The sequence below is a fragment of the Puma concolor genome, chromosome A2 (genome assembly GCF_028749965.1).
Source record: "Puma concolor isolate L17-30 chromosome A2, mPumCon1.1.hap2, whole genome shotgun sequence".
Lineage (NCBI taxonomy): Eukaryota > Metazoa > Chordata > Mammalia > Carnivora > Felidae > Puma > Puma concolor.
This window is the reverse complement of record NC_141668.1, coordinates 68429415-68451209: the sequence shown is the minus strand read 5'-3', so window position 1 is coordinate 68451209 and position 21795 is coordinate 68429415. Positions and strand designations below refer to the sequence as shown.

General features: G+C 45.1%; 1 protein-coding gene and 3 long non-coding RNA genes across 21 annotated transcripts in view; 3 read left to right on the top strand and 1 right to left on the bottom strand.

Annotated features, from left to right (window-relative positions):
- The first annotated feature begins 423 nt into the window (after positions 1-423).
- LOC147583248 (uncharacterized) lies at positions 424-1289 on the top strand. The gene is made up of 2 exons (XR_015246788.1): positions 424-958; positions 1067-1289. It is a non-coding gene; the product is annotated as an uncharacterized LOC147583248 (long non-coding RNA).
- A 3248-nt stretch (positions 1290-4537) lies between these two features.
- Positions 4538-15052, top strand: LOC147583247 (uncharacterized). Of its 3 annotated transcripts, none has more exons than XR_015246779.1 (4): positions 4538-5469; positions 10281-10320; positions 13576-13847; positions 14400-15052. It is a non-coding gene; the product is annotated as an uncharacterized LOC147583247 (long non-coding RNA). The 3 variants fall into 3 exon arrangements; XR_015246780.1 differs by having other exon boundaries at positions 13529-13847; XR_015246778.1 differs by lacking the exons at positions 4538-5469; positions 10281-10320 and having other exon boundaries at positions 10328-13847.
- Positions 15053-15580: 528 nt separating this feature from the next.
- The window catches only part of ICA1 (islet cell autoantigen 1), a 152021-nt gene continuing 145806 nt past the window's right edge, over positions 15581-21795 (bottom strand). For 14 of the 16 annotated variants that reach the window (XM_086695340.1, XM_086695339.1, XM_086695401.1 and 11 more), the window contains 2 exons: positions 18034-18123; positions 15581-15857 (listed from right to left, as the gene is read on the bottom strand). In XM_086695340.1, coding sequence (XP_086551466.1) covers positions 15733-15857; positions 18034-18123 — 215 coding nt within the window. In that variant the 3' untranslated portion in view covers positions 15581-15732. The remainder of the gene's footprint in view (positions 15858-18033; positions 18124-21795) is intronic. The other 2 variants (XM_086695351.1, XM_086695452.1) reach the window with 1 other exon arrangement.
- Positions 18119-18659, top strand: LOC147583246 (uncharacterized). Its single transcript, XR_015246785.1, has 2 exons — positions 18119-18296; positions 18478-18659. It is a non-coding gene; the product is annotated as an uncharacterized LOC147583246 (long non-coding RNA).

The following is a 21795-nucleotide window of genomic DNA, read 5'->3' as shown; positions in this document are numbered from 1 at the left end:
GGTGCTGGAGGGACTCTGACCGGATCAGATTTCCACAGCCTGGTTTCCTCTTGACATGTCATTTACACACTTTCCATCACACAGTAAGAAGCTGGATGTCTAAAGTTCCAAGTCTTTGTACCGCTCCCAACTGTGTGAGCACCTCAAATAGAGAAAACACTGCCCTTACATTTTTATTCGATACCTAAGAATTTAAAAAAATTTTTTTTTCCAACGTTTATTTATTTTTGGGACAGAGAGAGACAGAGCATGAATGGGGGAGGGGCAGAGAGAGAGGGAGACACAGAATCTGAAACAGGCTCCAGGCTCCGAGCCATCAGCCCAGAGCCCGACGCGGGGCTCGAACTCACGGACCGCGAGATTGTGACCTGGCTGAAGTCGGACGCCTAACCGACTGCGCCACCCAGGCGCCCCACGATACCTAAGAATTTTTTATGGAAGTAATTCTTTTTATTGTTTTTTATTTTTTTAATGTTTATTTATTTTTGAGAGACAGAGAGATAACAAGTGGGGGAAGGGCAGAGAGAGAGGGAGACAAAGAATCTGAAGCAGGCTCCAGGCTCTGAGCTGGCAGCACAGAGCCTGATGCGGGGCTTGAACTCACAGACCACGAGATCGTGACCTGAGCTGAAGTTGGACAGTTAACCAACTGAGCCAGCCGGGTACCCCAAAGTCATTTTTTTTTTAAGTCCACTGACATCACCTCAAAGGAAGTTGTGTGTTTCTCACAAAGAAAACTGCAGCAAAAAATTTTAAATTGTTTACTCTTTTTATTTAGGTTTAGATTTGGGATAAGAGGGAGAAAACCTTAACAGAACAAAGGAGTTGTTGATGTTATGCCCAGTTATCCAGATAGGGTCATGATAGGCCTCATGGTGGCCTGAGAGCAAAACAGACAACTTTGAGAAATAATTTGCCAGCAGTCTTCTTCATTTCCGAAGCATATCTCCTCAAAGAGGTTGGTAAGATTTTACCTTTAAATTTAGCTTAAAAATGTGTAATTAGCTATGTTTTGGGCTGAAGAAAAAGTAAAATAGAACTTTTCAATGGTGATGTTTATCAACAGTTTTCTTGAAGATGATACATAACTTGGGCAGGAAACGATCTATCCGAGGTTAAAAGTCCACTGCAGGTGACTGTGAAGGAGAAAGTGGAATTCTCAGCTCCGTCTCTGCTTGACTTGATCATATAAGCTTAATGTAAACAGCCCTGAGAAACAGGTCAGTATTGCAAATTAAAAAAAAAAAACAAAACCCAAACCTAAGGAACAAGGAGGGAGGGGAATTAGGTCTAGATCTAAGTTTTAGCCTTATGCTAGCTAAAAATAATCACTTGAAGTTTATTCATGAATATTTCAAAATAAATGTTTGCTTCCACCCCTTCCATCTCTGAAGTTCCATTATCCCTATATGTTCCCAGCAGCTCCTACCTTCTACCCCCGCTTGAAACTCACAAGTCTTTTTTCCCCTCTCTACATACCTTTGGTAAACTCAGGGCTTTTTGGAACTCAGGAGCTTTGTATGGGTCCCTTAATTCACACCTGGAGTCACAACCTAGCATTACAGTTGCAGTTGTCTTGGGGGCATCTCCTCTCAGACTTACTGTCTTATCTCAGCTTCACAGATTGAATGGAATGAAGAAGTCTTGTCCCGTGTTGTACTAAATCAGAATACATCCCAATTCTTCCTTTTTCCCTGAAGACAACTGCAGTTCTGTGTTCTGAAGTTTTCTCCACCTACCTCTCTCACATTTGCCTCTCTGTCTTCCTATTTATCTCCCTAAATTTCAAGCTGCAGATCAGACCGTATGTCTTGTGGATGAATTTCTTTTGAAATGGGATTCTGATGGCAGGGAAGCAAGATCATTTAGTATGCTAGATTTCCAGTAACCCCTATAGCTGTAGACCAGGGGTCGGCCAGCTAGTGCCTATAGCCAGATGTGCTGCAGGCCTATTTTTGTGAATAAAATTTACGGAACAAAGCCACACTCATTTGTTTATGTATTGCCTATGGCTATTTTGCAGGACAGTGGCAGAGTTAAGTAGTTGCAATGGAGACAGTCTGGCCCACAATGTCTAAGATAATATTTTACTGTCTGGTCCTTTACAGAAAAAAATGTACCAACCTTTGACATAGGCCAGAGAGCAAACTGGGTTTGGGTAACTTGTATCATACACGTGGTTGTTTTAAAAATACGTCCATAAATCTTTTGATACTCCTCTTTGAGAGGTAGAGCTTCATTTTCCTCCCCTTGAAGTTTGGGCTGGACTTGCTTAGAAATGGAATCCAGCAGTGATGGGCTGTCACTTCTGAGATTAGGCTGTAAAAGGACAGGCTTCTGTCTTGGGTGTGCACTCTCCTGGATCACTTGCTATGGGAGAAGCTCTATTGTGAGGAGACGGAGGCAGTCTTTGCTGAGAGAGACCCACATGGCAAGTAGCTATGGCTGGCAGCTAACGCTGAGGCTCCCCAGCCCACAGCCATGTGGGTGAGCTTGGAAGCAGATCCTTCAGCCCCAGTGGAGCCTTGGGATCACTGCAGCCCCAGCCAACAGCTTGTCTGCTGCCTCATTAGAGACCTTGAACCGGACCTGCTAAATCCTAGGTTCCTCACACTCAGAAACCGTGTGGGACAAGCTGTTTGTTGTTCTAAGGTGCTGAGTTTAGGGGTAATTTGTTACATAGGATTATACAGCTAATACAATAAAGAGCTGCCCTGCCTGCCTCTCTCCCGCCCCCCAACACGTACCCATTACTGCCAGCAAGATCACCCAGGGTCTTGTGCCATCCTGCCCCCACCCCGGGTCCAGAAAATGAGGCTTGCCTTTTTGGAATGAACACTTCGTGAAGAAAGCTCTGTGGGACTAGGTCGAACACAAAGCTTTCTCATACAGAATTTTGTTACCTGAACCACCCACAGGGTAAGTCTACAGTATGTGCCTAAAAGTTATCTTGTCCAGTATTAAACCATCTTACCTACGACAACTAATTGGGGGGAGAAATTAGACTCTCGCAGAAAAGTGTTTGCTGTGGAAAATGATGCAAAAAGAGGCGGGATAGGTGATCAGTTTTCAAAGCTGGAGAAAAAAAAAAACAAAATCTCAAGAAAATGAGAAATATTTCTACCTCAAATGTCTTAGTTTCTATCCTTAACAGGAGGCTGGTGACCCATTGGTTCTAAAACGGCCTATTCCATTTCACAGGCATTTGTGTCTTTCAAAAAAAGAGGAAATTTTTTTCAAAGGTTCCAGATCAGTTTGGTGATGGCCCCTCCCATTTAAAACAGCCATTTTCTTAACACTAAGAATTTGAATAATTGGATCACTTTTCCTACAAAAGATTTTCTGATAACAAGGAATGGGTCCCCTTTCACACTATAAATTCTACTCAACTCTTGGCATCAGCTTTAAGCATGACTTTGATGACATTCCTTTAGCCAGAATTGGGTAAGGTCCCGTAGGCAATGGATGTTATTTCAAACCACTGTCTGGAAGCAAGCGGGATAAAAGGTGGATGTAGGGCTCCATAAGGACCTGCCAAATGGGGAGAAGGGTTCATGCAGAAAGGGCAAACCATTTCTCAGGTTTTCTATTCCACTTTGTAAAGGAAAAGGGTTATACTCCAGGGACAGAAGTTAACAAAAGACACCGCTCATGTGCTGCAGTAAACAGCCTACCATTTTTCATATGGACTGAAATCAAGGCAAACAAGGTAATCTTAACTCACTCTCAATCTGACTGTTTGATTATAGTCAAAAACCTGGTGTGGTCTCTCCTGCTTCCCTTTCCTGTGACCACCCTGGGAGCTACTGTATGGAGAACCCTGACCCTTTCTCCTGATAGCTCCTCTAAGTCCATGACCATTGCAGCAGGTCCTGCTGGAAGACAGTCAAGGGGTAGGAAGGACAGAAGATGGTTACACCTGGGAAATGGGGCCTGTGGGGAAGTGGGGGAGAGTGCTGAGGCGAGCTTTCACAACATTCATAGGTCCTTTTGAAATATCTGATTTTTTTTTTCTGACAATGATTATGCATTCCTTTTGTAATGTTTCATAAAAGAAGTCAATGAAGCAACTTAATCTTCTTTCTGCAATTGTTGGCATTCCTCTTCCTTCTGCTCATGCCGCCTTCTCACCAACCATCCATCATCCAGTATGTGGCAGAAAGCAGATATGACTGAACTGACTGCTTTTCATATTCCCCAACAGAAAGACAAGGTGAAAGTCAAAGAGAAGTGATCAACATGAAAATAAATGTTTAACCTCACAAGTAATCAAAGCGTGCAAATTAAAACAACAATTGGTTGCCTTCAAATGGTTGCTTTCAAAGATGAAAAAGAAGGGTGATATTCGGTGCTAAGGGGGTGGTGGGGATATGGTCACTCTCATACCTGGTCTTAGAAGAGTAAGTTAGTATACCTTTTTGAGCAAGAACCTGGCAGCACTTACACCAAGTGGCAAAAAGCAGGTCACAAACCAGAGTGATCTCTTGGTTGTGTAAAAATACATACATATATATATATATATATATATATATATATATATATATATATATGAGTTAAAAAAAAAAGACATGAAGAATGTACAAAAATTAATAGTGGTTATGCTTGGGTTGTGGATATTTGTCTTTAACATTTGCATTTATGTTTTTCTAAGTTTTCTTAGAAATGTTATAATTTGAGAAAAAATGCATGTTTATTTCCAGTTATCAAGGGAGGGGGAGAATGTAGGGAGGAAAGACGGATATGGCAGGAAAAGATTTAGTTTTAGCGGAAATGAGCAGACCTCTTAAAATCAAGGTGGCTTGAGAAGAGGCTTGATAGAGCAAACTCTGGTTCAGTGGAATTATCCAAATGTACGTACAGTTTCCTGCCCTTTTCACTTTCCCATTTAAAAAAAAAAAGGTCCCAACACCATCATACTCAGGTACATAAGATTAAATTATTTAAGCCTAGAATGGCATTTAGGGAAGTCTGGAGTTGTGGTTCAGAGGACAGAGCATTCCTTGGAGTGTGGCCCATACTAAGAGCCCTATACTCAGTTGAGATGGATTTATGAAGTGGGCACCAGAAAGCCCAGAAATCTGTCCTGTCATTTACACTTCTTGAAAATTGAAGCCTCACTTAGAAAATTGGAAAGGACCTTCTGTCCCACGCAAACTATAGAAACCTGAAAGTGGTCAAGAGACTGTTCTTGAATGTGATTCCCATTTCTCAGTACACTCTTTATTGAGGTATATTTAATCTAGTTTTACAGAGCTTGACTGAAGTGGGTGCATATGATGGATGTTGACCAGAACTTGGATTAGAGAAGACTGGGGATCAAAGCCCTGGACAAGCTGCAGTGGATGCCTTGGCTTGAGGATCACCAGTGCAGAATTTGACTCCTGTTCGTCTTTGAATTTGTAGCTGGCATAATCCAGTGGGGCAGGAAGCAACTTGGGGATTCAGACATTTGCTTATTTCTCCTTCTTGGTAAGTGTCTCCCCCATTCACCAAACTGAGCCTCAGCCCTTTGCCATTTGTCATTTCTGTCAGCTGGCAGGCCACACCTGGTAGAACCATGTCCCTCCCGCATGTCAGAAGACAGAGGCAGTGTGGCATAGGGGACTATGGTCCAGGTCTGGCCATCAGACAAGAATGAGTGACCACTCTGTGAATCTGGGAGTCTTTCTTTGTAAAATAGCGATAATGATTATTCTTCTGCTTTTGCCATAACAAAAGAACCTAGGCTGAAGGGCCTAAATGATAGAAATGTATTTCTCACAGTTCCTGGAGGCTCAAAGTCCTAGATCAAGGTCTAGCAATATTTGGGTTTCTAGGAAGGACTTTTCTGGTTTGGAGACAGCCGCTTTGTCATGGCCTTTGACATGGTTTTTCCTCTGTCTCTTCTTCTGACACTATCCTATCGGATGAGGCCGCATGCACCCTTAGGACCTCATTTTACCTTAATTACCTCCCAAAGCCCTACATGCCCCAAATCACTGGGTCATATACCTTAAAAGGATAAATGTTATGGTATATGAATTGTAATGCAAAAAATAAACTCAACATGCCAAAAAATCCTACTGTAGGATAATTAAGAGGGTGAAAGGGACTTGTGTGCACATAGCACAGTGCCTGGCATAGAGCACCCCATGGATAAAATAGTCCATGTAGGGTCAGAAAATGTGAAGGTTGTAAAGCCATAAACCTGGTTCCACAAGCCTCGAATCCTGTCTCCAACATCCTCAAGGATGTTCACTGCATGGCTCTACTTCTTCCTCTGCTGTTCACAATCTGCCGTCTGCATCTTTCCTCGCCTTCGGCAGGTGGGTCAGGCAGGCCCCACCACCCTGGCTACCATGTAAGCATCCCTCGAGTATGCCTCTGACCTTGTTCTCCCACAGACCTCCATGCCTTTCCTGTTCCCTGTGCTGCCGTGTGCCCAGCTCTCCCCGCCTGCCCACATCCAGAAGGCAAGGCCAGAAGGACATGACACTTCAGGCTTCAGCCCGGGCCCACTCCCATCTTTTCCAGGTGCTTTGTCTTTAACCACGGGCCTGGTTTATAGGGCAGAAAAACCAGCCTGTTTGGCTCCGGGCTTCCCTCACCACAGGCTGGCCACTGAAGCCCAGGATGAAGAAGCAAGGCTTTCCCTGGGGCTGGTTGTGAGGGCAGGTAACAGATGGGTAGCAGAATGCAGGTAGCAAGAGCTCGGGGCAGTGTGCTGTCCGGATTTGTTCTCTCCCTGCTAGCTTCTTCCTTTCCAGCTGGAGTCAAAGTTGCAGCTCACCCGGGACGGCAGCTCTTATTGGCAGGATAAAAATACCCCTCAGTTTGACTGCTGAGGCCCATGCATGGCCAACTCAGCCATTAAGGGCAAGGAGAGAGGAAAGAGTACGGAATGCTGGTGACTTCCTGCAGGGAAAGGTGGCCGTTGGAGCCTCCCGCCCACTTACACGTGGATGATGCAGGCTTCTAGTGCTCAGAGGAAGTTCCAGTCACACCGGTGCCCTCTCCATCAGCATGAAACCTCTTATTAGCATGTTTCTGACTTTTATTGTGCATCGACCCCTTTGAGAATTTATGGAAGCTCTGGACCATTTCCTCAGGAAAAGAAATCCACAGAGGTGCATTTTCACACACACAAAACTACACAGCTCAGAGGATGTACAGAACTCTTGAAGCTAAGGGGTCCATAAATCCCTGGGCCAGAATAGAGTTTATAATAGGGATGAAAGAGTTTATAACACAGCCATCAGAATAGCAATGAACTGTAGGGAGATAATGGAAGCAAGGCTGTTGATATGTCAAGTGCTGTGTCCTGAGAATGCCTTCTGTTTGTGCGGGGGACAGGGGGCCAGCAGACGATGCTCTAAATGTGGTACAGACCCTTGGGGCATCACAGGTCAGGTCCAGAAATACCAGCAAGGAGACACCTCAGACCAAAATCAATAAAAGAGCTCCCTGGGAAGTGGCTGAAAAAGGAAGCTCCAGAGAAGCCCGGCCTCTGCTGATGAGGCATTTCTAAAATCAATTGCCTCCTCCTTGGGTGGCAGAAGGGTCAGGATACAGGCCCCTGTCGGGGTTGAGGGGTTTCCTGAGCACTTTTGACCAGCTTTCTGTTAGGGCAAATTATAAAAACGTTGCTCGCCCTGCTGTGAAGGCCCGTAGTTCCACCACTGAGATTGTTGCTGGGGGTATGTCCCAGAAGTGGGAAAATGGCGTCTCACTGCACCCGGACAGTCTCCTGAGGTGCTACAGGAGTGTCCGGCAATAGGAGTAGAGGGGAAAAGGAAGAGATGGATCAAGAGCCTGTGGAGCCTCAGAATTCACCTGACGTCAGTCGTGTCTTCCAGGGAAGCACTGGTTCAGAGAGTATGGTCAGATGCTTGTGAACTCTACATCTTGGCATGTTGAGAACAGTGGGGCCCTCAGTCCGTTTCCTACTAGTTAATTATCAGAAGCCAGGACATAGGTATTATATTAAGGCCATAAGTTCTATTTTCAGTACAAAGAGGTGCAATTGATTAAAGTCCAGATGAGTATCAGCAGCATCAGAGCAGGGATGCTCACAGCTGGCTAAGCAACCTGGACTGCTGCAGGGGTCTGGCTTCTAGCAGCAACCCCCTCCTTCACTGCGTCCTCATCTGTACTTTGTCCCCGCGGCCATCACTCGGTTCCTCAGTACTCAGGAGGCTCCCATCACTTTATAAGTAACTGTGTATTGGTCCTGTTAATTTCAGTATCTATACTTTTGTAATAGACAAATCATTTCGTATCATCCCTAGTTCAGAATCAAAGGAGGGAGAAGCCCATAAACTCTGCTCCTCTCTGGATGAAAAGTTATTCTGCCAGGCCTACCACATGGGTTTCCTGAGCTAGTCAGTTGCAACCAGGTGGTCCTGGGGCTTACAGTGTGACTTACTAGCTAAGACCATGTCCCTCCTCGCAGAATGGGAGCCGGGACTGCTTGGCAGGGGGATATGAGTGTGACTGACAGTTTGAAGATTGCTCTCTTGTCAGTACATTCACGTGGGACTGTTCTCATGTCTCATAAGGCAGAACTGCCAATAGTACAAGACCTTAGTCTACCAAAAAGAAAACAAAATACACACACACACACACACACACAAAACCCTCTTTAATACACATATATTGTTTTTTTTTTTCTTTTGAACAAATTAGATTGTATTGTCCAGTTTCCAAAGTCACCTTTAAAGACCAAGAGCCTTTTTAAGGCAGAAGTAGTGGTGCTCATGAAATATTCTGTCCATTCTGTGCCATCTCCTAGGCCCTTGCAGTGAGGTACGTGGCTATTTCTAGCCACTGGGTTTTGGAAGGAAGAGAAGTGTGTTTTTCTTTGGATGAAGTGTAGCATAGCCAGTGTGTGATAATGCTCCATTTCTACCTTTCCTCGCTATAGTGACCAAGAGGCTCACACATTGCATGTGATCAGCTGTATGCTGGTGACGCTTCATCAGCATAAGTCCCTGGGGGTTTGTGGAGCAGAGCTCCACTGACCCACATTAGAAACAGAGCATGAGTGAGGAAGGAAGAAAACTTCCTGGTTATAAGCCACTGAGATTTCTTGGTGATTGTTGCCAAAGCATAGCCTGGCCTGTCCTGACTTACTCACAGACAGATCTGGGAGACATCACAGGAGGACACCACTGTGAATAGAGTTGATCTTCTGTGGACCTTCCAGCTGATCAGACTTCCAACTCTGCAAACCTAATGAGTCTCTCTGCTTCCCTGGTTATTTTAGGGGCTCTCCTACCACATGGAAAGTACAGCATCCCTTTGTGCAAGATCCAGATTCCAATTTCTTCTTTCTCTTCTTGAACAATCATACTTATTGAGGCTTAATTTACATATGTAAAATTCATCCTGTTTGGTGTAGGGTTCCGTGGGATTCGGGTAAGTGCATATGGTAGTGTAGCCACCAATACGATTTGTAGGAGAGCTCCAACCAGTATCCACCCCCGCCCACCTCCAATTTCCTTGTGCCTCTTTGGAGTCCAGCCCTCCCCCAACCACAGCCCTTGGCAACTACTGATCTAAGGCCCATCCTTTTAGGTTTGTGTTTTCCAAAATGGCATACAAATGGAACCCACACAGTATGTAGCCTTTAAAGCAGAAAATCTTTTTATTTTGGAGTACTTACAGATTGACAGAAAAGTTGCAAAGATAGTACAAAGTTCCTCACCCAGCTTCTGCTAATGTTAACATCTTACATAGCTAGAGTATTTTGACATAGTAGTCAAAATTAGGAAATTAACATTAGCACAATACTATCAACGAAACTATAGACTTTTTTTGGATTTCATCCATTTTCCCACTAATAGTCTTTTTCTGTTCCATGATCCCAAATGGCATTTGGTCGTCATGTCTCCTTAATTTCCTCCCATCTGTGGTGGTTTCTTGGTCTTGTTTTTCATGACCTTGACACTTGTGAGCTACACTGGTCAGGCATTTTGTAGAATGTCACTCAATTTGAGTTTGATATTTTTCTTATGACTAGACCAGGTTATGAGTTTTGGAAAGAATACTACAGAGATGAAGTTCCCTGTCCATTGCATCATATCAGGGGTACATGATAGCAACATGAATCATCCTGTTGTATGGGTCAAGAGTTGCCTCCTGTTCACAGCTAAATAATATCTCACTGGATGCATGTACCACAGTTCTTCATTCTCCAGGAGAAGGATATTTAAGTTCCTAGTTTTTGAAGATTATGAGTAAAGCTGCTACTAACATTCACATAGAGGTTTTTGTGTGAACATGTATCTTTTCTTCTCTAGGGTGAATTCCTAAGCGTGGCATCGCCAGGTTGTATGGTAGGTAAGTGTGTATTTAACCTGATGTTAAACTACCAAACTTTTCCAAAGTGGTCCCACTCTGCTTTCCCCTCAACAGTGCGTAAGAGTTCTAGTTGCTCCGCATCCCAATTTCTTGGGATGGTGGTCAGTGCTCTAGGTAATGGTTCATTTAAAAAATACCATTAAGTTTGACAAGTTTTGCAGCATGTCCTTTCTGACTGGCAGGAGAACCCACTTCATTTCTCCTGGTCTCCGCACAGAATTCTATCCAAGTTTATGGAAAAATCAGGGGCAACTTATTCATTAGACTTTCTAGTCCCTTCCTACCTAACACGTTCCTCCATTCCCGTGATACTTAGGAGCAAATTAGTAAGTGATGGGAACAGAAGATGGGGCTTGGAGAGTCTCATGGAAGGTCATGGGGAGAGAGCAGCTTCCCACGCCTACTTCAGCATCCTATACCAAGCGAGTGAACTTCCGTGACATAGTGGCTACACTGTGTGCTGCAGTGTGCAAGTGCAGGGCTACATTTTGGGGGCATCAACTCAGTCCTTGTAATGACTCCACGAGGCAGGTGATGCTACTACAGAAGATGACGAAACAAGTGCAGAGGGTTTGTAGTTACAGCTGGTGAAGCCTCAACTTGGGAGGCTTGGCCACAGATTTCTCCAGCTTCAGAACCCAAACTCTTAACATCTGCCCTACACTACTGTCTGGAAGTGCATCTCCCAAAGATGTCAAATAATTGGCCAAAAAAAGGGGGAGAGAGACAGAGAGACAGAGTTGGGAGGAGAGAAAAGATAGGGGTTCTTAAAGGAATTCTGTGTCTTTGAATTCCTTTCTTCAGCTCTAAGTTTCTAGCAAGCGCCTTGAAGAAAAAGAAGCATTGGCCCAGCAGTTAGACAATGTGGGTTCTAATCCTGGTTTCTCACTAAATTATAGTTTTTCTTATATGTCCCTTGGTTTTCTCATCTGGATATCAGCAGGTTGGGTGCAGAGAGCTCTGTGGTCCCTTCTGACTTCCTGGAAGTCAGCTATAGGAGAGCCACACATAGGCATCCTCACTGGGCTGCCTAGAACACCAAGCCTTCTAGTCCCAGGGCTGGCAGTGGCCTCAAAACAGACTTCTGGAAAACATTCCAGTTCTTTCAGCCACCTTGCTCCATACCCCCTGTGTCCTCAAGGTCATTCCGATGGAATCTGGAGTGGATCACCACCGCATTTTCCTGCCCAGGATCTATTCCCTATTCCTCTGGTATTAGCAGCACAGCCTTCCTTTGAGGAACCATCCTTTCTCCATCCCCAGTCCTTAAGAGTCAGGCTCCAGGGACAGGCACATGAGAAGCTGGGGATATAGCCTATTTCCCATCCCCACCCACCTTGATCCCAGTGGCTGACTGGAGACTGGGCATAGTATCCAAAGCAGGCTCAATTCCAAGACTTTGGCTGGAGATACTGGTGGCCATGTTTCCTCCTTATGGGAAGTCTGTTAGGATGAAGCAACACAGAGAGAATCAAAGCTGGGAGCTAAAGACAGGGCAATTGCCGAGAACACTACCTGACCTCTAGATCCAGCTGTGCCTGAAGCATGTGCCTGGACCTTTCAGTTACCTGAGCAAATAAATCCACCCTCATTTTTTTTGTTGTTGTTGTTGTTTAAATAAGTCTGAGATGAATTAGATTAGGGTTCAGTAATTATGTGGGGTTTTTTGGAGATTTCTGCTTTTCTCATCCATATATGCCCCTTTCTAGGAGTTCCAGAATCTTTGTTTTTTGTTTTGTTTTTTTAATTTGAGGAGGAGGAGGAGGAGAGTAGTAGTAAGTAGTCGTCGTCTTGTCTTCGTCAATTCCAAAAGCCCCATGAAAGACATGGTCTAATGCAGTGTTGGGAAACACACAGCACTGTTGCCACCACCCCTGCCCCATACTTATCACAAACATCACTCATTTATCAGAATTCTTCTCAGTGCAGAATTCTTGGCAGCCAATGCCAATCACTGGAGTTGGCTCCAAGATGAAGTCTATTTTCCAACAAAGCTGAAGAGACCTGCATCACTGCACTGTGTGTGGTGCCAATCAGAGGACTAGAGATGGTCTGAATCAAAGGATTAACTGCCATGGCCTGTCTGGAGGACACCAGTTGATCACAAAGACAGATGCACTTTGACATACTGGGAAAATCAATAGTGCCAATTGTTAGCCACTGCCAGGGTCGGCCCCTGAGGAGGGGTCTCTCTCGGCAGTGATAGCTGAGAAAGGGAAGCATGGAGCTCAGCTGGCGGGCTCCTGGAGGCGAAGCATGGGCAGAAAGCATCTTGACCCAAATGGCCAGGCAGCCTCACAAGACCCCTCGGGGGCCTCAGCCCTGGCCCCACACCCAATGGAAACACCTGCCACAGCATGATGGTGAGCCCGTCTACATGCCCACTGGCAACTCACGCCTCCTGGGGATGCCAACTTTGAGCAGACCACGTTTTCTTGGGCATAAGCCTCCAACAAAAAGTTCTAAGTTGGTGCCTTTCTAATTCTGAAGCTGACGGATGCTTTTCTCACTCTCACACAGCTCAAAATCAACCTGACATTTCTAAAATTACATTTTGAAGGCAAGGAATCTATAAAGTGCACCAAAGCCCATGCCAGCTGGGAGAAAAAGAAAAGAGGAAAGAGAAATGTTTCTGGCTCCCTCCCTTACATTTGAATATTCTTTATATATTGGCTGGGGCAGCTCGAGAAGGGAAGGGGCACTTGCAGACCACCTAAAACTGCAGGAAAGTTTTCAAGGAGCAGGTGCTTTCTGAATTTCCCTGAGGGTTCCAGTGCAATTGTGGTTCAGACTGGCCTGGAGACAAGGAATGAAAATGAGGGAGAAGTGAGACAGGGCGTGAAGGGGGTGGGGCACCTTTGTCTTCTTCACGCCAGAGACAGTCCTTCCACAGGCGGCTGGCGAGGGGCCTCGAGGTGGGCCCCCAAGGAAGCCCCCTGGCTGGGCGGCACACAGGCCGCTTAAAAGAGAATAAGCCAGCAGCTGCTTCTCCTTAAACTAGAGAGGTGGCCGAGGGGGCTTTGTGCGAGCCAGGATCAAAACACGCCTATCAAGAGGGATCAAGGGCCTGGCCAAGTGGATTGCAGATGGGAATGGGAATTGAATCTTTTTTTTTTTTTTAACAAAAATGTAAAGAAAATTCAGAGAGAAAATGCCTCCATGTGCAATTCTGTCCTTTCACTTGTAGTGAAGCCTGTTCAACTACCACAATCATCCTCTGCCCTTCACCCACAGATCAACTTTACAATGCAACTAAAATGATCCATTCAACTGAGAAGAACCCCACACCCCTTCACCCCCACCCAGTACCCAGCAAGCTAGTTCCCTGAGCCTCCAGCCTGGATGGAGCAAGTCTACCCTCCTGCTTCTCTGCTTCGTCTCCTTACTGCGGTTGCTGTGGGGCTCTCACGGCTGCGAACACACGTGACCCAGGAGGAAACGAGTCCTTAATCTACGTTCCACACAGGGCAGCTCCACTCAGGAATCATTAATCCTGTGCTCACAAGGTGACTCCAGGGTGCTTATTACTAGGGAGACACAGAAGATTTGGGGAAACAGGAACACCCTTCTCTGGGGTTGCAACACCTTGGGCCAGAGGGAGATGCCTACGAATAGGCCTCAGGGGCCAGGCAGAGCACCAAGGGTGTGCTTATCATGAAACGGGGGAAGGGCAGGCAGGAGATGAGGGGTGGTTCCTCCTAGGAAAACTGTGGGCTATGCTCGAAGGAAGTGTGATCTGAGGGGCGGGTAGGGGTGTGATGGCAGCCAGGGGTAAGGGGACAGGGGCATCCCAGGGGGAGTGTGCAGCAAATGCACAGGCCCAGCATGGAGAGGGAGGGCTTCTGGTGCAGCAAGCTTTTCTGTATATGTGTGGGATGAGGCGGGGAGGCTATGTGGAGTGGAGAGGGGAGGGCCTAGGGCTGTATCCCTGTATCCTCAAAGACCATGCATGCCAGGCTGAAAAGTCACCAAATGAGATTCTTACAAATGAGACTCTGTGGACAGTTTATGCCGGCCAACACATGAGCAGAGCTGCTCCAGCCCCCTTTCGCCTTCAGGTCTCTTCTTGAGCAGTGGAGGAGGAGGAGGAGGAGGATGCCTTCCAGTCCCCCAGGGCCATCTTGCAGAGGACAGTGGCTACTGCTGGACCAGGTCCTTCCCTGAGGGCACACTGCAGAGCCAAGAAGCCGCATTCCTGTGTTGGGGGAAGTGGCCAAAGGAGACCCTTCCAAAGCCAGAGACTGAGGCTACAAGAATGCAGCAGAGGCCCAATTCCAGGATAATCATCAACGCTACTCCTCTCAGGGCCACTGGCTCACTGACAGGGGTGTGTGGCCTCTCAGCATACCACAGGTGACACAGGGAGGGGAGGAGAGGTGCCAGCCCTGGGGACTCAACACCCGTGAAGTGTCTGAACCACTTACATGCCCACATGCAAAACTTGTTCCTATCTCTCCCCAAGCCAACAAAAGTCCATGCCTTCCTCTCCTGCACTGTATGTGGGATGCATGGGATCTCGTCAGTAGTTTCATGCAGTTGGGGTTCGTCTTTGTTCTCCTCATCTGTCCCTCTCCAGCCTCAACGTCCATGGTACCTCCCCACTGAGTCCCCACAACAGATTCTCTTAACGTGCTTTTGCAAGTCAAATATCTCTGCCATTTAACTAAAAAAAAAAAAAAAACAAAAAACAAAAACAGTTAATATCACAAAAGACTCCAGAAATACATGCTTTTGAATTCCAGCCACAGAGAAGACAAGAGGAGACACTGGCATCTGCAGATATGGCTGCTTTCCATAAGAAAGGTTCGTGCAGTGAGACCAGCCCAGCTCCTCAGCCCATGTGAGAACACATACCCCACCACACAAGGGCTGAGGGACAGTGTCTTTGGTTGGCTGGGGCTTCATCCAGAGCTCATTGGAAGGTGGCGTGGCAAGAAGGGGAAGTCTTCCTGCAGCCCCCTTACGAGGGCGACAAAGGCAGGGAGTACATGAGGAGGCATTTAAGCTTTGCTAGCCTCCCACCGCCTCTTAGGCTACAGGACTCGTTACTGCAACCTAATACAGAATAGGTTGATGATTTGAACTTGGATCTCACAGTAGCCCAGTGACACATCAGCAGCCATAATGCGGATGTCAGCAGGAGAGCGGCCAGCCGGAAAATTGCTCCTAGACAATCGTGTATTGTTAGATCCACATAGAGAATACATTCAAACCCTTTATACCAAATAAGAGTAAATAATTATACCAATATAAACAGGGCCTCTGACCCTTTCATTTTATTAAAATGGCACGTAAATATGAAAACAGCATACTGATCACTTCATACATCTGCGTGTCCCCAGGTGTGTGGCCGAGGAGTGGCACGAGGGCTCCCTCCGAGAGGCTGCAGAATCATGCATTGAGCAATTCATGTTCTTTATCGGTTTTCCCAATAGCATCAGGATTTGACAGTGGGTCGAGGTCAGCAAAGAGGCTGAACCAGGCAGTCAGGTCCGAGGAGGCAGCCTTGGCAGGTTCTGGGGAGAGAACAGGCAACATGAATACACGTACCTTCCAAAGGCCCACCTCTGCCATGCTGCATACAGGTGGGTCCAGGCTCATCTGGAAAAGGGAGGATACTACTCAGACGAATCCTATTACACTCTGTCTCTAAAACTAGCTAGGGGATTCCACATCTCCCTGTTGGCTATCGGAGAAACATTTCTAAACCATGGCCTGAAGCTCAGTGAAGAACAAGCCCAGTGTTAATCCACACCTGCACCCCCATCCCAGCGGATGGCACAGCCCAACAAGTTGCCTAAAACCTCAGATGGTGCTGCTTCAACGCAAGTAGGAAATATCACTGTGATTTCAGAAATCGAATGAATGGCTGAGGATGCATGGAGGAATCTTTTCGAATCTGCTGGGTCAAGGGAAGTATGATGGTCACTCTTTTCAGGCTTTAGGGCATCAGGCTGAGAGGAGGGTTTCTCCTTTCTCAGGGTCACTGCCCTCATCCACCATCTCCTGTTAGAGGGAGGAGGCCTTTAACATGCCTCCCTTCCTCCCCCCTCACACCCCTCCCACTTCACCATCTATGGATGCTCCCTTCAGCTGTTCTTTAACTGAACCACCCGCCCCAACTTCCCGAATGCCACAATTACAGAGCCAAATTATTTTCCAGATGAGGAGAGTATTTTCAAAAGAGTGCCTCATGCAAGTGATTTCTACACAAGTTGGGGCCTCTTTGTATAAATCATTCCACATGAGGATCGAAGTTCATTGGCTTGGACGACCCAGGCTTTTTTCCCCTTCCCCAACAGGTGGGAGTATCAAAAGCACGAAGAAAACGTCTGACAGGTTATCCTTCTAGCTGAGAGCAACAAGGAATGTGCTTGCCATCTGGCTGAAAGAGTCTCGGAAAATACTGGTGGGACAGGCTGCTACAAGGTTATGCCAAAGGAACAGGACAGTGGTTATGGGCTTATCCTACAGCAACAAGGCCTTTGGTCTTTTCACGAAAATGGCACTGAAATGTTAAGATAAGGTGCCAATCATGGTATAGTTCTGATTCCTGTCTTTTGTTTTTCCCCATAATCTCTCATAGGTATATTACTTTATCATGAGATAATCAACACATCCGTTACAGAGATAAAATGACTACAAGCAATGCTCACTGGCAAGAGGCAAGTTATTGTGTAACATTAATCGATCTCCATGTACAATCAACCTGCAGAACACTTGGCTTAGTTTGATACGATAAACTGAGACCCAAGAGATCTCAATATAGGTTGGTTGGGGAGTGGAGTGGGGAATAATTTTTAAAAAGGGAGTAACCAACTCAACGTTTAGTCATGTAGGAGTCCACACAGCAAACCGTATGGGGCAAGACTGATTTAAAGAGGATTAGCCATCTCGATTCTTGATAGGGAATATCAAGATCTCTTAAAGAGATCTCCAGCAAAAATACACTACATCACTACATCCACTTCCTCTTTTCCTCCTAACCTCCCAAAGGTGTAGGGCGGCCTCAGAGGGTAGCTGTGGCCTTGCTAGGAGGAGTCAGGTGACTGTACTTTGGTGCAGCCCTCACCTTCCCTAGACCTCTACTGCCAGAGTTTGGGAAACCAGGTGCAACTGTTTGCACAATACCTACAAGAACATCCTGGGAATGCTTCTGGATGATAAAGACACTCCCTGCAACTTCCTGTGGTTAACACGGAAAGTGGGTGATGACCAAAGGAAGAGAGAGACAGCTGCAAATACAGAGATCTTCAGTCAAGCACAGGTTCTCTTTGGGGACCTGTCTCAGAAAAGAACAGTCCCACGAGCTTGAAAGGCCCTCCTCTGACAGCTAAGTAAACCTGGCTCTTTGTTAGGTGGAGGCAATGGTAGTTTCAGTAAAAGACAGCAAACTTCACTGGCCTTTCCTACCTTGCTGGAACCATTCAACCTTGGGCAGCACACAATCACATGGGGAGAGGTTATTTGGTTCCTCCTCCTTTGGTTTAATAAGGGGAATTATTAGTTGGGACACTGGGCCAGAATAAAAGAACATAATTCCTAGGATCATGCAAAACTCTCCACCCTTGTAGCCCATGCTTTGTACCCTAGGTGCTCAAATAGAAATTAGTAAAGAAAAGACAGAAAATAGTGTTAGGCTAGTTGAAAGGAAGGCAATTGTCATTTCCAGGGAATAAAACACTATATTACCTTTCATTGCAGGGCTGTTGTCATTTGGACTGCTTGCCTGTGGTGCTGGCCATGGAGTAGGAGGAGGATTGACATTGTTCTCTGACCAGCCTAATATTCAAAACCAGAGGTTGTTAGGTCGAGGGAAGAACAGGCACACTGCCCTACCAGGCACTGGGCACACACACGGTCTCACCCATAGTGGCCTCCAAAGAAAGGGAAAAGGGTGACAAGACCCTTCTGCCATGTTCTTCATACCTGGGGTATATTTTATGGGACAGTAGGTATGTGTGTGTGTGTGTGTGTGTGTGTATATATATATATATATATATATACACATACATATATATATCATATATATATAATCATACCTAATTCATAAGTATGGAAAATTAGGGAAAACATTGGATTTTGAAAAAAAAAATGTGAAATTGTTAACGTTGAAACATTTTTTTTTTTTTTTAGCTCTATGCCCATTTTTCTTCTCAAGTAACATCATTTCATGGTCACACCAAAGATTATCCATAGCATTCCAAGGAAATCAAGTGCCTTGTTTTTCTGTCATAAATGGAGAAAGCTTAAAAAAAAAAGTGAACAATAGTAAATATAGTGATATAACTAATAAACTGTGGGTCTTCTCCACTTCATTATGATCCAGCTGATTTATTTTGTATCCAGCTAATCTGAGAAGTTTAGTTAATACAGATAAATAAATGGTAGTCTAGTCCAAGTTTATGAGGGGAAAGAAAGCCCCCTCCCCCAACTTGCTGCCATGGCCTTACAATGGCACTTGGCTTGTGTAACCCAACATTCTGTAATGCCCCCTGTGCTCTTCCTGCTTCTAATGTGAACTTAACATCCGGCAGTCCTGCTTGGGGAGAGGCACACCTAGTTTCCCTAGATGTTTTGGCATGGCTCACATTTAATTTAGAACTTTACCATATACTCCTTTGCACATCTGCTTTAATTCTTGGTATGTTTAAGTCCTGTCTTCTTAGTGAGAGAAGAAATTCCTTCTTCAATGTGCTCCAAAATACCTAATGCAGCATAGGAAGGTGTTTGTGGACTAAGTCCATTCTTGATTCTCACCATGAAACACAGACCATCAGATGATGTATCACTGTCGGGTCCATCATTGTTAAAATTGTATCCTTTTACTGGGATGCTCTGCTTACAGTGTTTTCTCTAGAAAAGGTTTTGTCTCCTATAAGGCCCTCATAAGACAACATGTTTGGATGGCACAGTTCAGCTGGGGCAGTGAAACCAATTTCTGGAGCAAGAAAAGTCAATGCGTATATGCCACAAAAATGATAGCATTTAATGCTGCTCATTTCCCCTGCCACTAGTCTAAGATGTGTAATAGGAGATGTCATTAACAACTCTTACTCTGTTTATTAGTTTGCATTTTTGTGTCACCTCCTAGAGTTGTGAGCCTCTTGGAGATAGGACCATGTATTAATCATCTTTACATCCTGTACTGTGCTGCCTGGCACACAATGGCTGTTGAATTAGGATACACTATTAGAGAATAGTCTTAAACCATAAGAAGTACACTTATAAAGCATTATTTTAAGATACAGCAAAGCAATGCTTGGCATAGTAGATGCTATAATACTCACTGGCTGAATTATTTCATTTTAGGCAAGTGGCATACAGACTTCTCCGAGAAGACTAACCAATGACAAATGAAACAGGAGGCCTTTGACCTATTTATTGGTTCTAAAACAATGCAAACATATAGAGGGTTTTTAAAAGTATTATTATTCATTGGAAAGGTACTTGAATATGTAGTTAACATAATTCATAAGCCACCAAAAGCACCAGATTTTGAGGGAGCTTTCTAGGATAATGGAAATGTTCTAACACTGGACTATAGTGTTAATTGCACAATATAAATTTACCAGAAATCCTTGAACCATTCTTTTACAATGGCTGGTTTTTATGGTATGTAAATTACAGTTCAAAAAAAGCAGTTTTAAAAAACGACCAGTATTCAGTGTAATCCAGGAGTAACACAACCTCCCTAGTTCCTAGATAACTGGCCCATGAGCATTCCTTTTAAATGCAAATCACATAAAACAGTGGCAAATGTGGAAAGTTAAAATCGTGATTCCATAAGTATACCAAATAAAGCTGAAAGAGGTAGAATGTAACTGGGTGACTTTTCCCCTTTTCCCCTACAATCCTCTCCCCAACACCAAATGTACTCAAGACCCACCTGTGCTCAGCAGAGCCCACGGACCCTTCCCAGCACCCCCAGCAAGCCTGGCCTTAACCTCTTAGAGTAGTGGTTCTCAAAGTGTGGTGCCCACACCAGCAGCATGGGTATCACCTGTAAGCTGGCTAGAAATACAAGTTCCCAGGGCCAACCCTGACCCAGTGAATCAGAATCCCTAGGGGTAGAGCCCAGGAAACTGTTTTAACAACTCCCCAGTGATTCTAAGTGCAAGTTTGGGAAGCACTGTTATAGGCGGTCTCCAAGGAGGCTGCACAAGGGTCACTGTCTCCATCAGGATCAGGTCATCTTGGTTGAGGCCAGAGCCAGACAAAGGCAGAGGCTCTCCTAAGAAACAGAGGGGTCTGTCTCAGAACCCTACTTCCTCAGGTCCTGCAGCTTTAAGCTCTTCAGTTCTGTCAAGCTCTCTGAGTTCAAGGAGACCCACACATTCAGAGAGAACCTGAACCGACCCAGAGCAAAGCCAAATCAGAGGTACAGAAGTCAACCCTCCCTGGTCTCTATATGCTATTCGATACAGTGGGAACTCAATGAGATAATTTTTCGCATTTCAAAAATATGCACAAAAGTCATTTTTTTTAAATGGCTGCAGAGAACACTCGAAAAGCGAGGCAGGTTGGAAGCATTGTATTTTTTAGAGTATAAAATGGAACACATTCCTAAAGGAGGCAGAAATAAATCTACATGTCAAAACCGAGCTCCCCTCACTTTATGTAATGGGCATGTTCCCGAAAAGTTATAAATAAATAAAATGTCTGTATATCAAATCATATTTTAAAAGTACCAGAAATATAAATCATTTTTCAAGCCTATTGGATTATAATGGCATATTCCTTTATAAAGACAATACATGTCTGTTAATTGGATTCATTTGTAACTGTGGGTTTTGGAATATTGCTCACCTAAACACTCATGATCATACAGGCAACATCTAGAATCTATGGATTTGGGGGCTTCTCTGGAGCAGAGGAAACGAAGGACGATGAGTCTGATGACATCCCCTCATTGGAGTCTAAGATGATGGGGACAACATACCTCAGAGTTTTCACAAAGACACAGGCTGTCCCTATTCTCTTGTCCCACAGTGTGGAGCAGAAGCAACAGCCAGTCTGCCAAGTCATATTTTCCCTCAGAACAGCTATTAAGCAGAAGTCTAACACACTTATGTGCACGAGGGGGAGAAAATAGTATGGCTGGGACACTGGCTAAAACAGAAAGAAAAGAAAATATAAACTCAGCTGTAATGTCACCCTCACTCATATCACTTTGGGAATTATTTAGGGGAGGGGTGCAATGAGGGTAATTATGGATCGAAGCCAAGCCAGATTTCAAATGTCTTGGCTTCTGTCAGGAAAAAAAAATGCTATTTAAAGAGAACTTCGTGTAGCTAATATTCCTGTAATTGCCATCAACTCTTCTCTAGTTGGTGTTAGCTAGCTGAGGCGTTTTTAACATGAAGGTGTGGCTAGAAAGATGTCTCCCCATGTCAGAGTAATTGTGTCAGGAGAGGGTGGTGAAGGGTGGGGGCCGCAGAGCAAGAGCTGAGA